A 14,007-nucleotide genomic window follows, 5' to 3' on the forward strand; every position below is an offset into this window, starting at 1 on the left:
TCCAGGGGGTGTCGACAAGATTTACTGACGTCTGAGCAACAGGGCTCTAACCAAGCGCGTCGGTTGGGCTTGTTTGCCAGAGTGAGGGCCCACGTGCACTTCTTTCTTCTCTGTGGTGTGGGCCTTCACCTTGGCATACGACCCACTACTAGAAAGAGGTGGCAATATTCCCCCTCAACAACAAAAAAGAGCATCGTCCCGATGCTGCAAAGTTGTTGAAAAAAAAACAAAGTAGTTTAAACAATAAAAAAGGGCACCAATGATGAAAGGTTAGACGCGATAAGTTCACCAATGATGAGGCAATTGTCGGAGCACAAATAAAAAAAACACAGGAAAAGTGGTCTTTTAGGAACGCGCAAAATAGGGCTTCATGCGCACCACGTGAACTATGTCAGAGGTCGGTTGTTTTCGTTGTACCCATCGTGACGACGTAGCGTCCGGAACCACTTCGTAGTTTACGTCGCTCACGCGGCGCAATACTTTATACGGACCGAAGTATCTGCTGAGCAACTTTTCGGAGAGGCCACGGCGTCGAACAGGGGTCCAAATCCAAACTTGGTCTCTCGGTCTGTAAGATACGTCATTGTGACGCATATTGTAACGTCGTGCATCAACCTGTTGCTGCTGACCAATGTGTAGCCGGGCGAGCTGGCGAGTTTCCTCGGCACGCTCTGCAAATTCTTCTGCGTCAGTTGTTAATTGATCGGCGCCTTCACAAGGAAGCATCGCATCCAGCATCGTATGAACTTCGCGGCGGTAGAGAAGGCGAAACGGTGTAAATCGGGTTGTTTCTTGAACGGCGGTGTTATAAGCGAACGTTACATAAGGCAAAATGCGATCCCATGTTTTGTGTTGGACGTCGATGTACATGGAGATCATGTTTGTGACTGTCTTATTTAGTCGCTCGGTTAAGCCATTGCTCTGCGGATGGTAAGCAGTCGTCGTTCGATGCCTAGTGTTACTTAGTCGAAAAACTTCATCAATAAGTTGTGCAGTGAACGCTGTTCCTCTGTCGGTTATCACTGTAGATGGAGCACCGTGGCGCAGAACAATGTGGCACATGAAGAACTGTGCTACCTCAGAAGCCGTGGCTCGTGGTATCGCCTGTGTCTCAGCTTAGCGGGTCAAATAGTCAGTTGCAACAATGACCCATTTGTTGCCGTCAGACGATAAAGGAAATGGGCCGAGAATGTCCATGCCAACTTGGTCAAATGGCTTGTGGGGTGGATCAATTGGCTGAAGTAATCCAGCCGGCTTGCTTGGTGGCGACTGTCGACGCTGGCATTCGCGACAGCTTTTAACGTACTGCTTCACGCTTGCAGAAAGTCCGGGCCAGTAGTACGCCTCACTTACTCTGGCGAGCGTTCGCGAGTAACCTAGATGACCAGATGTGGGCTCGTCATGACACGCAGAGAGGACTTCATCCCGCATGTCCTTCGGAACGACGAGGAGGTAAGCGCGGCTCGTAGGACGGGCGTTTTTTTTGTACAGGACATTATCTCGGAGGCAGAAAGATGTCACGACGCGAGATAGATGGCGAGGTATAACGGCGCTAGGACCCTCCAGATAGTCGATGAGCGGTCGAATCTCTTCATCCTCTCGCTGGCGTCTGCTCAAGTCAGATGAGCTAAGGGCGCCCAGGAAACCGTCATCGTCCTCTTCTTCTTGATTGACTAAAGGTATGGGTGCACGTGACAGCGTATCAGCGTCTTCATGCTTCCGTCCAGACTTATATACGATGGTAACATCAAATTCCTGTAGACGCAAGCTCCATCGGGCCAGTCGTCCAGAGGGATCACAAATGTTTACCAACCAGCAGAGGGCATGGTGGTCCGTCACCACTTTAAATGGACGACCATAGAGGTACGGGCGAAACTTGGTGATCGCCCACACTACTGCGAGACACTCTTTCTCTGTGGTCGTGTAATTCACCTCGGTACGGGACAGTGAGCGGCTGGCATAGGCTATGACTCTTTCTTTGCCGTGTTGATGCTGGACGAGCACTGCGCCGAGGTCGATGTTACTGGCGTCAGTGTGCACCTCTGTGTCAGCATCTTCGTCAAAATGCGCAAGAACAGGGGCTGATTGCATCCGCTGTCGTAGCTCGGCAAAAGCAGCCTGTTGTTCGGTAGCCCATACAAACGGTGTGTCGTCGCGTGTAAGGCGAGTCAAGGGTTCCGCTATCTTCGAAAACCCTCTAATAAATCGTCGATAGTAGGCGCACAAACCTAGAAAGCGCCGAACAGTCTTTTTGTCTGTAGGATGCGGAAACGCGGCTACAGCGGCAAGTTTGTCGGGGTCGGGTCGTACTCCATTCGCATTGACTACATGGCCAAGGAATTTGAGCTCTTCATAACCAAAGTGACACTTCTGCGGTTTGAGTGTAAGATCTGCTGATTGAATAGCCTGTAGCACACTCCTGAGGCGGTGAAGGTGTTGCTGGAAGGTTTCAGGAAAAACGACAACATCATCAAGGTATACGAGACAAGTTTGCCACTTCAGACCAGTAAGCACAGTGTCCATCATTCGCTGGAAGGTTGCGGGCGCTGAGCACAAACCAAAAGGAAGGACTCGAAATTCATACAGGCCATCAGGGGTCACAAATGCCGTTTTCTCGCGGTCTCGCTCGTCAACCTCAATCTGCCAGTACCCGCTTTTTAAATCCAAAGAGGAAAAATAGTGGGCGTGGCGTAATCTGTCTAACGAGTCGTCGATGCGTGGCAGCGGGTACACGTCCTTTTTAGTCACGCTGTTCAGCTTCCGGTAATCGACGCAAAAACGTAGCGTTCCGTCTTTCTTCTTGACTAGGACGACCGGAGAGGACCACGCACTGTTGGAAGGCTCGATGATGCCGTCGTCAAGCATTTCTCGAACTTGCGTACGAATGGCTTCTCGTTCCTTCGCTGACACACGGTAAGGCTGTTGGTGTACTGGGCGGGCGTCGTCGTAAGTGATGATTCTGTGCCTAGTGATCGAAGTCTGGCGCACCTTAGAGGAAGCAGCGAAGCATGACTTGAATTCAAGCAAGAGTTTCCGCAGTGCTGTCTGGTTTTCTGGTGTGAGGTTAGAATTAATATCGATATTGTTTAGAGACGTATCGGCGGCCTCCACTGCTTCCGACGAGAAGCAGATGGGAATGGTTCCTAATTCATCTGCAAACGCTAACGAAGTGCCACGGAAAAGGTGTCGGTGTTCGTTGCTGAAATTTGTAACGAGCAGTTGAGATCCGCCATCACGTAGCTGTATGATACTCCTAGCCACACAAACACCTTGAGTCAGCAGGTGTTCAAAATTACTTTCTGCAATCGCTTCACCATTTCGCAATCCACAGCATGTGACGTCGACAATAACACTGGCTCTTGGAGGAAGCGTTATACTTTCAGCAGAAACACGAAGAACGTCGGTACGTTGTTGGTCGTCCTGCTTGTCGATTGCTCGGTCGGCTGAGAAGGTGATGCGATTCTCTTGAAGATCAATGACAGCTCCATATTCGTGCAGGAAGTCAACACCAAGAATAACGTCGCGTGAACATTCACGGAGCACAAGGAAACTTCCTACAAAAGTATAACCGCAGACCCGAACTCTACTCGTGCAGGTTCCAAGCGGAGAGACGGCGTGGCCACCAGCCGTTCGAATCACGGAGCCATGCCAAGGCGTGATTACCTTCTTTAGTTGTCTGGTCATTTTCCCGCTTAGTATCGAATAGTCAGCCCCGGTATCAACTAAAGCACCTACTGCATAGCCATCTATCAGCACCGGTATATCCAGAGAAAGCCGCACATATCGCTCAGTCGAATCTACACCCTTTACTGTTAGCGTCGATCGGAGGTCTTCAGCACGTCGACTGCCAGCGACCTCGCCTCCAAGGGTCGCTTGCGTTAGTTTTCCCGGCGGGGACTGGAGAACCGTGCGCCAGCATGGCGCTGTGGCGAAGATGAAAAGCGCCTCGGCGACGGTGAGCGCGACTGCCGTCCAGAAGGCGGCGGCATGCGCTGTTGAGCCAGGTAGTCCTCAATGTCCCGGGGTCGCTGGCCATACCGAGGAGGCGCTGAATATACTGAAAATCCGCGCAGCCCGAGGCGCCGGTATGGACACTGGCGGTACAAATGGTCCGCTTCACCGCAGTGGAAGCACAAAGGTCGGCGATCAGGAGTGCGCCAAACATCAGATTTCCGAGGCGAAGCACGTCTGTCGTCAAGGTAGTGTGCTGGTTGTTCCGCAAGATGCACAGGGCTGGCGTAAACGAGGGGTGGCGGTGTGCGTGTGTTCTCGTAGTACCGTAGAGGCTGCGCCGACTGAAGTGAAACCGTAGGAGGTGCCTGAACAAACAGCGGGGAAGAGGAGGCTGGGCGTTTCAAGGCTTCTGCATAAGTCGGACGGTGGTAGTCAGCCGGGGCGGGTGTGGCGTTATTCAGACTCACAGGGTCACGAAGGGCATGATGCAGCTCGTCCTTGACGATGCTTGCAATGGAACTCACCGAAGGTAGTGGTGGTGTGGCAGCCTTTTGCAGCTCCTCGCGTACTATGGAGCGGATAAGGTCGCGCAGACACTCGGTGTTGCTCCCAATACTCGTTAGAACTTGAGCAGTGGACGTGTTCACTTGCCGCTCATACAGGGTGGATCGATGCTGAAGCATCTTTTCCATCGTGACAGCTTCAGACAAAAACTCGGCGACCGTGTTCGGAGGGCTCCGTACAAGACCAGCGAAAAGCTGCTCTTTAACTCCCCGCATCAGGTGACGCACCTTCTTTTCTTCTGTCATACTCTGATCGGCTCGTCGGAACAGGCGCGTCATATCTTCCACATAGGTCATGACAGTTTCATTGGGCATCTGGATGTGGGCCTGGATCGCTCGTTCCGCTCGTTCGTGGCGATCAGCACTTCTGTAAGTATCCAAGAGCCGGCGGCGGAATTCGGGCCACGATGTCATCTGTTCCTCGTGATTCATGTACCAGGTACGTGCTCCATCCTCTAAATAGAAGTACACACGTCGTAGTTTGGCCGCGTCGTTCCAGTCGTTCAAAGCAGCCACGCGCTCGAAGTCGACCAACCAGTCCTCGACGTCTTCGAGCTCGGTGCCATGAAACGGTGTCGGAACCTGCGGACTTTCGAGGGTGTACCGAGTCACCGGGGGGTTTTCCGTACCTGTTAGAGTGGTTTGAACGGACGTGCTCATCATACTGGTGTGAACTATAGGGTCAGCTTCGGGAGGCAATCCCCTGATCCTGCGGCTTGTCCGATGAACGGGAGTGTTGACTCGAACTGGGCTTGTGGTGCCGCTTCCAGGAGGGGTCTGCAACATCCGTGAGGGGCCTACCCAGCACCTCCACCAGTTGTCACGTCACTCCAGGGGGTGTCGACAAGATTTACTGACGTCTGAGCAACAGGGCTCTAACCAAGCGCGTCGGTTGGGCTTGTTTGCCAGAGCGAGGGCCCACGTGCACTTCTTTCTTCTCTGTGGTGTGGGCCTTCACCTTGGCATACGACCCACTACTAGAAAGAGGTGGCAATATATATATATATATATATGTGTGTGTGTGTGTGTGTGTGTATTTGTCTGTATATTAAAACGCAAGAAAACAATCCAAAAATTAGATTTCGGTGCTCCGAATTGAACGTGGGACCTCCACGTGGCGAAGGCGAGGCGTTAACCACTAAGCCACCGAGGGGCACCTCCTTGAATGCTTAAACGGCAAGCTGCTTATAGCTACTAGTTACCACTATTGGCAGGCATATCGAGGAGGAACTATCGCGTTTTCAGCATCATCAACAAGATGGCGCAGTGAGCGTGTGGCAGCTCTCATCTCTCACGCCTACTTTGGCCCGCGGAACGGAAGGGAGTGGATGATCTCTTGCGTGCTTTTACCCTCCGGTGGCGACGATCATACGTCCTTGGTGGCGTCGGGTGTGCACGGAAAGATTCTGTTGTAGTTACGGGATGCACAAAGGTTACTGCAATCCTTGCACAACCTCCGTTTGCGAAAAGGGCGCACTTTTCAGGCACAGTGAAGTAACAACTGAGACGCTTATTCGCGTTCATCTGTGCCTGTGAGTACGTTTTGTGCGTCATTTCTGCGAGAAAAACATGGGGCACGTTTCGACCTGCTTGCCATTCTGCCTGTGACCTTCCACTTTGTTGCTATCGCGTTCATTGCTTCGCCTTTGCGGCAAAACGGTGACTTGACATTTGGTTCATTTCTCAAGTGGGTCTGGATCCAAGATGGACAGATACCTTAAAGTTCACTATAATCTGGACGCCGATTCTGAAAGCTATATAGTTTTCTTTCTGTGTTGTCTATCACTCCATGATGACTGCAGAAGCCTATGTAGTGTTGAACATAGTTGCGATGCAAATACAAAAAAGTATGACAAAAATTATCTGTGGGCCGCAAGGAGCCTGCATGCTTGAGGCTCCTGCACTTGAGCAAACTTTGTCAATATATAGTTAAGATGTACTTTTGGGCTAGTTGTGAAAACAACTAGTCAGAAAAGACAACAAACGAGTAGAAAAGAAAGACCCGCAAACATGGCGCTATACAATCGCAGCGTGCGTTTAAGTGCATTCAATTATTTACCATTTTGCTTCTTCGTTTGCTACCTTCTATGTAACATAACGAACCAAGACCAACACGTGAGGGGCAATACAAAATTAACAAATGAAGATCTCAAGCAGAAAAGTCAACGTCACCTGAAATCCTGTAGAATTTAGGAGTTTCGACAGACATCTGAAGAAGGCTTCGCTTTAGTTGCGCCTTGTCACTGGAAATGCGTAGGCCAGAAGACATTGAATCGATGGCAATTTTCTGCTTCTGGATCCTCGTCCTCCTCCTTCGGATGACGTCAGCTTTTGTGAGAGACGAAGACGGATGCTCTGCGTCCCTCTCATCTTGAACGTCCTCTTCCAGGATGCTGTGGAGCAACGTGGCACACAAATCCCTGTCTTTCAAGATCTGCGCGACGTCCGAACTGCTCTGACCAGCGTCTTCGCTAAGCCCTCTGCAGCCGGCGACGCTGCGGTTCAATGTACTGGGCAGGCTTGCGTCGTCGTCGTCACCGTCATCAGAGTTAGACATGATTCTCTGGCATGACCTTTGAATCGTTTCCACGACTTCATCGTCAGAACTTGAGACAACCATGCCGTCGGTCTCTCGACATGTCCCTTTTCTCTGAGGCTGCACTCCATGAAGCGACTCCGGGAAGCCAGTTTTACTGGTGGACGGCATGGGAGAATGAGGACTCCTTGAGGGTTCTTGAGAGCTCCTCTGAGATGGTGTGCAGGGGCTCAGTGAACTGCCTCGCGGGCGGTACTCGATAGGCATATACGTAATCTCAAACTTTTCGACTTCATGAAAGTCTGCCTCCACGTGCGCCAATTCACACGCTATCATTTCATCCTCCGCCTGACGCTTTTTTTCACTCAAGTTATAATACCACTTCCCGCCTGATGCTTTTTTTTGTCTTCGAGAGTTTGGTCCTGGTTTTCTTGTTAACCTTGTCATCCTCTTTGAAGAACAATAAGAACAGTTGTGTTCTGTTATCACTTGACCGCTATTGTGACATTGAACATAGCATATCGGCTTATCCGATTCTCCGCAATTTCTGGCAAAAAAGGGCAAAATCAACATCACCCGCGAAATAAATGAACAGGTAAAGCAATGAAAGAAACAAAGTTACAGGGCAACGGGAAGTTCACGGAAAAGTGGTGCCCTTTTGCTATAATACTGGCAAGAATGCAATCATGTCCATATTTGGTCAACAGTAACCGGAATAAGGAGTCACTTTGAAGATGACAACCTGATTTTTCATCACAAAAGCTTGTCTAGGTAATTGTCCTCTCAGAAATGCTTTTAGGGGACGTTTGTATTTTGCTACAGGTACTTTCAAGTACACGGTTCAGGCAATTTGCTTGGCATAGCCATTATATGGGCACTCTCCACTGGATTTTGTTGGTGGCATCGCCGTTTACGTACTTATATATGTGAAAACGAATAAAAAAACACTTAAAAAAAACTTCAGTGAGCGGAATCGAACATCTAACATTTAGTTTATGAGCGCGCAGCGTCAACCACTGAGCCACGAAGGAGCACCTCATTCGACATCGAATGTCTACCATGGAGAAAATAGCGTGTTTTCAGCATTACCAGCAAAATGGCGTGATGAGCGCACTCTGCGTGAAGGTCAGCGTTCAGCTCGTTGCGATGCGCCGATGCACGCATGTCCCACGCATGCTTTCCTTCGTGGAGGCAAGGGGCTTTATGTGCGCACTTATTCTGGACTGTAAGCTAAAACTATACGAGTTTGAAGATTTTTCAGCTCATGACCTCTGAAAACTCTCTAGCGTTTAAAATCACTACAGCATACTGCAGTAAAAAATGCTATACAGTTTTACCACTAGTTCTGAGGCACATAATAAAAGAATGTCAAAATCTAGTTTTACCTCTTGGGGAGTATTTTATCACGTGATTTTGAAGACAATGTCTTTCTTGGTGTACTTCGACACAAAAATTTTGATCTCTTTGTCTCTCTGTATCTTACTGTCTGTGCATTTGTCTATTTGTCCGCTGTAACAATACCCAAAACGGCACCCAACGATACCTCAAATGGCCAACCTCATTCGCAGCGCCCACCAATACTGCTCAAGTTTCAGCGTTCATACGTGATTGTCAATTAAAAGCAATTCTGATTGTTAGCCTAGTTGGTACTTTTCTATTGACATGCTTTGGCCGCAAATAACACAAACACAAAGTGAAAAAACACACAACGCCAAGCACAAGCGGCTTGTGCTTGTCATTGTGTGGTTTTTTATCTTGTGTTATTTGTAGCTAAAGCAAGTCTTTAAAAATCAATTATATCGCATATATGAGGCACCATAAACACACATCACTATTTTGTATGTGTGTATTTATACTAGAGAAGGCACATGAGTAATTCTAAGGATTGTAGCGTTTATCACACTACACTGACAGTGCAACGCGATGCTCAAGAAGGCAAGTGTTTCCAACGCTTTGCTGACGACACGGTGGTGGCGCCTGCCCATCGCTATGCGTTTTACAGCTTATCGCCTGCAAGACGGACACGCACGCCTTTCTTCGTTTACGAAGATAACTGCCATATAGCGATCGTGTCTAACGTGCCTTGATGTGCTCATTCACCTTCTCTGTACGGACCGAGAGTCTCTAACGCAGTGCCTGCAGAATAAAATTCACCTATTTTCTTGCACAGAACATCAAATAAACGTTTTGTTCACTGTCTCCAAACGCAAGACTATCGTGTTTCGACCACATTTGTAGTGGCACATTCAAAAACGGCGCCGATTTTTGAACCCGTTTCAGAGTTTTTTTTACCACGTGACTACGAGCTACAGCTGCTTCAACGGCTTTTGCCCCCCACCCCTTCCCCCATTTCCACTACAGTGACGCTTTCAGTGAACCGTGAAAGCATGCGAGGACCACAGATGTCTTTTTTTGCTTTTTTTGAAAGTTTGAAATAGGCCCGTTTACATTGACCCGACGAGGGCGCGTTGAGTCAAAATAAACAGGTTTTCTGGACTCGCCCTCCCCATGTATAAGCGGACGCGTCGGGGCGGAGAGTCGTCGCGGCGAGTCCCGTCGACCCGGAGACAGGGGGTAGGTTCACCGAACTCGCCACGCTCAGAAAGGGCATGTATAACCGGTCGCGCTGAGTTGACGGCTCGTGACCTCTCCCGCCCGTCGCGGTCTCCGCTTCCCCTGTCCCCATCACTCCGACCGACGTTGCTCTTTCTATGTTGGCCGGTACGCGCGGTACGCGTGGAGGACACCGTTCTGTTATGCGGTAAATGCAGATCACTTTTACGTTTAAATCTTGCTTGGCACGTCCTACGAGAGCTTGTTGGTTATCGTTCTCACGACCGGCTATTTCACTCTGCCCGAAGCAGGAAATCGGCTTGTGCGCCAGAAATCTCAAATACGTGCACATGAACGCTTTAATAAAGTTTCTGGTCACCTCGCCATCAGAATACATTTGCGTAAATTCACAGAATTGTCTACTAATGTGCAGCATTCCAACTCCGCTTGCATTTATTTTGCGTTCTTCACAGCCAGATTCGACTATAAAAAGGCAAATAATTTCGGGTATTTTATTCTTTGTAAGTTTTGTTTTGGTTTTTTTTGCAAGTGGTGTAAATTGGCTTTATCACAAAAATTAAGTGCCTTTACCAATACATGTAATTTCCCCCAGAGGAAAAGCGTCGTCCAGGGTTAGTTTCGCTCTTTTTAATTCGTGTTTCATGAATCCCTGAAAGGACTTGGGCATTTCGAACGTTTTTTCGGGTTTAGTGTTCGGGTTTTGGAGGAGATGAGGGTCGTTCCACGCCAAATATCCCAGACAGTACGCTAGACCATCTACGATTACACTCTAAAAAGTAATGGTTGGTCACTTTACTACACTATTCATTTTTGAAACCAATTTTCTAAAGAAAATTTTAATTTCTTAAATATGGTGGCAGTTAGGTTGCGACGAAACTTCGAAAAAGTGAAATATTACACGCAGCACGGTAAAACGATTCCAGTCGGTAGGAAAAGAACCGCATTTCCTTGTTAAAACGCATTCACCCCTAGTGTATGTTAATGTGCTTTGCGGGGAAGCAATGCAGTGTTCTTGACCAAAGTCAGAAATTTTTACAGCTTTTCAACTTTTCTAGAGACAACGCAGCTGCATAGCTTGCTTGCATTGTTGACGGTAAGTGGGGGAAAAACACGAGTCGCAAAGACAGTAGTTTGGAAGCGCTGGCACATGAAATTTGAAAAATTTGCAATATTGTTCATGTTCAGGCACTTATCGGTCTGTGTGGCGCTCCATATAAAAATATACACTTTGGATCATTTCAAAGGGTGCAGAAACGATATTTGTTTCTGTAAGTTTAATACGAATCTTTGTTTTACGCGAGAAAACATTATTTATATTCGGTACGGCGAATTCCTGGAGAGACCAGTCAGGGGTGAAGAGGGGACGGTGCGTCAGGCTGCGGATACGCCTGCGGCGAGCGCTGTGCCACAACAGAACCACTGCTACTATCGCGTTGTGCAGTGTTAGCCAAGACACCAACACAACCATAAAGTACAGCTGGTGCCAACTGAGCAAAAATACCAAGACAGCCATCGCAGTGGCGGAGCGACAACTGCGTAAACAACCGCAGCCCGCAGCGGCGAGAGGCGAGAGCGCAGGCTTGGAGGAGCGGAAACCGGTACCGGAAGACGGGCTTTCGGCTCGCCTCGACGCAAAGCGTCGCTGCGATCACCGCTCACCTCAACTCGTCCGTGCGAGTTCATATAAACGCGGGCGCGTCGAGGTAAGCTGAACCCGCCACTCAACTCAGCCCGCCCCCGTCGCGTCCATGTACACGGGGCTTGTGACATTGACGTGCCTCATGGCTGACCCTGAGTCAATGCACGTTACTGGAACTCAAAACAGCAAAAACACAAAAAGCAAGGAAAACATTCTGTGAACGAAAAAGGGCCTGCTCCAAGGAAAAAAAACACCTGCTCGCAAGTTGTCTTGCAGATTTTCGCAAATAGGTGGCTTTTACTGTCGTGTGGGCCTTGGAGACAGGTGGTGTAAGAAGCTCGTGCTGTATATGTTTTGTTGAGCTGATGAATCTCGCATGCTTCCATCTTCGGACAGTGCTGCCAGCTCTAGGGAAGTTTTTCTGGATCTAGGGCGTTTTGGTTGTAGTTGGGGAAAAAAGGAAATTTGTCAACATCTAAGAAAATGTATCGCTTCCTCGTGAAGCAAGCAGATCTATGGAGAAACCTCCCGCCCACAACCCCCTTTTTGTTCCTTTGTCCACCTGTTCCCTTTTACACCTCCTCTCTAGAGGCGCTGTGCCATGCCCAGTAGCGATCCAGAAGGGTGCAAGGGGGCGACAGAGCCGGTCTTCACCCCAAATCTCTCTTCTCCCCCACATCCTTGCAGTTCATTCTGTACCGTTCATGTTTGACGTCAACAGCCTGATTCCCGGTTTGAACCAAAGAAAAAAAAGTGCTCTCTCCCGAGCCTCCCAAGCATATGTTTTCGTTTACACTGACCTCCATTTTTTCTCTCTTCAGCCACGGCATTTTTTTTTTGGTTCGTTGGTTTTCTGTTGGTTTCCCTTTTAAGGAACGCAGTCAGATTGCTAGTCCGCTGCCCCATGGAGCAGAGTGGCTCTGTTTCTGTAAAAAGCGTGACCAGAGCAGTAGGCTTCATGTGTGTGGTTATTTGCACAGCTGAAGAAAAAAAGTTTGAAAAAAGTGGCTAGTGGAAGACTGCAAGGATATATTTGAAAAGAATATATGGCAGTCAACATTTGCAATAAACATACCTTTCCCCAACCATTCAGCAGGTTGCGAGGGATGAACTGCCAACTGGCATAAATTGCTTCGTGGTTAAACTATTTTTATCACAAAATCGTGTATCAGATATAATGACGAAGCTTGAGAGTATGTTTTTCAATACATTGTTTATGAGTTATGTTTATTATGAACGCCGCGAATCTAGCATTTTCTACGGGAGATTTCAAAAATTCTAAATAAATGCAACAGAAAATAAGATATCGTTTAAATGTGGAAGTTATGTGTTACACCCTTGTATACACATTTGAGATATTCTTTCTCGCGTTCAGCCTGGCAAAGCATTCTTTTTTTTGCCAAAAATCAAACAAGAGTTATAGGGGAATCACAATGCAGGTAATGCTAGTTACAAAGCTTAAGTAGTAGGAGCAGACACAACAAGCTTCATTTAAAATCATACATTAGGAGTGCGTTACGATTGCAAAACCTAGTAGAAACCATTCAATATTGAATAACAGTTAATGTTTTATATGTCAATTGCGTGCTTTTTTCCTCAAATTTTTTCTTGAACACTTAATTGTAAGCGACTGATGTGTCAGAATGATAGAAGTAATCCTGCGTTTCAACTTAAGCCCTTGAAAATTGTTCTTGCTGGCTTCCGTGTTTGCGTTGAACACGCAAGCAAAATCGCTTTCGTGCACTGTTCTTAAATATTATTTTGATAATTTACCCTTCTTCGGCCTACACGTAATTCTTTGCATTATACGTACTGTTTCTTTAAATGTTGTATTGTTGAGTGTAGACATGAAATGATTGCTTCTTTCTAGGTGATTTGTGTAAAATACGGTGATACCACATGTCCTTTCCTCCCCACCCCCCCAATGTGATGGCCGCTTTACCTTTGTGATTTCATGGAATTAAATAGTGTTTAAAGCCCTCAATTTTTACTGCATTTTTTCATCTTCAGCACGGTAATTTCAGTGAATACTTTAAAATGAATGCACCGTTATATCATAAACGTGAACTGTCAAATCACTTTCCACAGCACAAACACATTGGTCCTAAAAAAACACTGTTCAGAAAAAGTTTGAGAAATCTAATCAATTTTTTTCTTCGGAGAGGGAAAAAATGGCTCCGCAGGTTGACAGAACTGTCATCGAGTGACTGTGCGTTTACAAGCGTGAGCCTCTGAACCTCTCCGTCACGGATACTTCGCTTCCTTTGGAAACCGGGAAGAGCTGCCAGCGGTAAAAAAATCAAGCTGGTGTCATCGTCAGTGGTTGCTTTCAGGAGAGTGACCAGTTACAACTTCGAAGTGGTAAAAAAGAGGCTTCACTATGTTGTCGGCAACGAGTAAACAAGAGTCCGTCGCTGGGGCAGATGAAAAAAATCGTCGCATAGATTTGGTTCCGCAAAAGATGATGTCTGCTGGGGTAAAGTGTGGCCCGAATTGTCGGCAACTGATACGAGTCAATACGAGCACCAATACAAGTCGGAACAAACGCGTCGCGGCCGGTGAGCACAGGTGAAAACGCGGATGGTGGTATGGCTGTTTCGTTGGAAGTACAGTGCCGGCCACTGTTAGGGTGACAGCGCGAGCGCGTGGCCACGCTCCACGAAGCGCCACTGCTGCCAGCGTGGCGTCGCATCGAACAAAAGCCTGCACAGGCGCAGCAGTGCCTGTAGGCGTGGCGTCAC

General features: G+C 48.0%; 1 protein-coding gene across 3 annotated transcripts in view; it reads right to left on the minus strand.

The window, feature by feature from the left end:
• The window catches only part of LOC119184061 (serine/threonine-protein kinase haspin), a 168,763-nt gene that overhangs the window by 122,248 nt on the left and 32,508 nt on the right, over positions 1–14,007 (minus strand). For 2 of the 3 annotated variants that reach the window (XM_075878882.1, XM_075878883.1), the window contains exon 2: positions 6,690–7,503. The exons of the other annotated variant lie outside the window; for it this stretch is intronic. In XM_075878882.1, coding sequence (XP_075734997.1) covers positions 6,690–7,503 — 814 coding nt within the window. The remainder of the gene's footprint in view (positions 1–6,689; positions 7,504–14,007) is intronic. 3 annotated transcript variants of the gene reach the window in all.

Source organism: Rhipicephalus microplus, chromosome X, assembly GCF_043290135.1.
Source record: "Rhipicephalus microplus isolate Deutch F79 chromosome X, USDA_Rmic, whole genome shotgun sequence".
Taxonomy (NCBI): domain Eukaryota; kingdom Metazoa; phylum Arthropoda; class Arachnida; order Ixodida; family Ixodidae; genus Rhipicephalus; species Rhipicephalus microplus.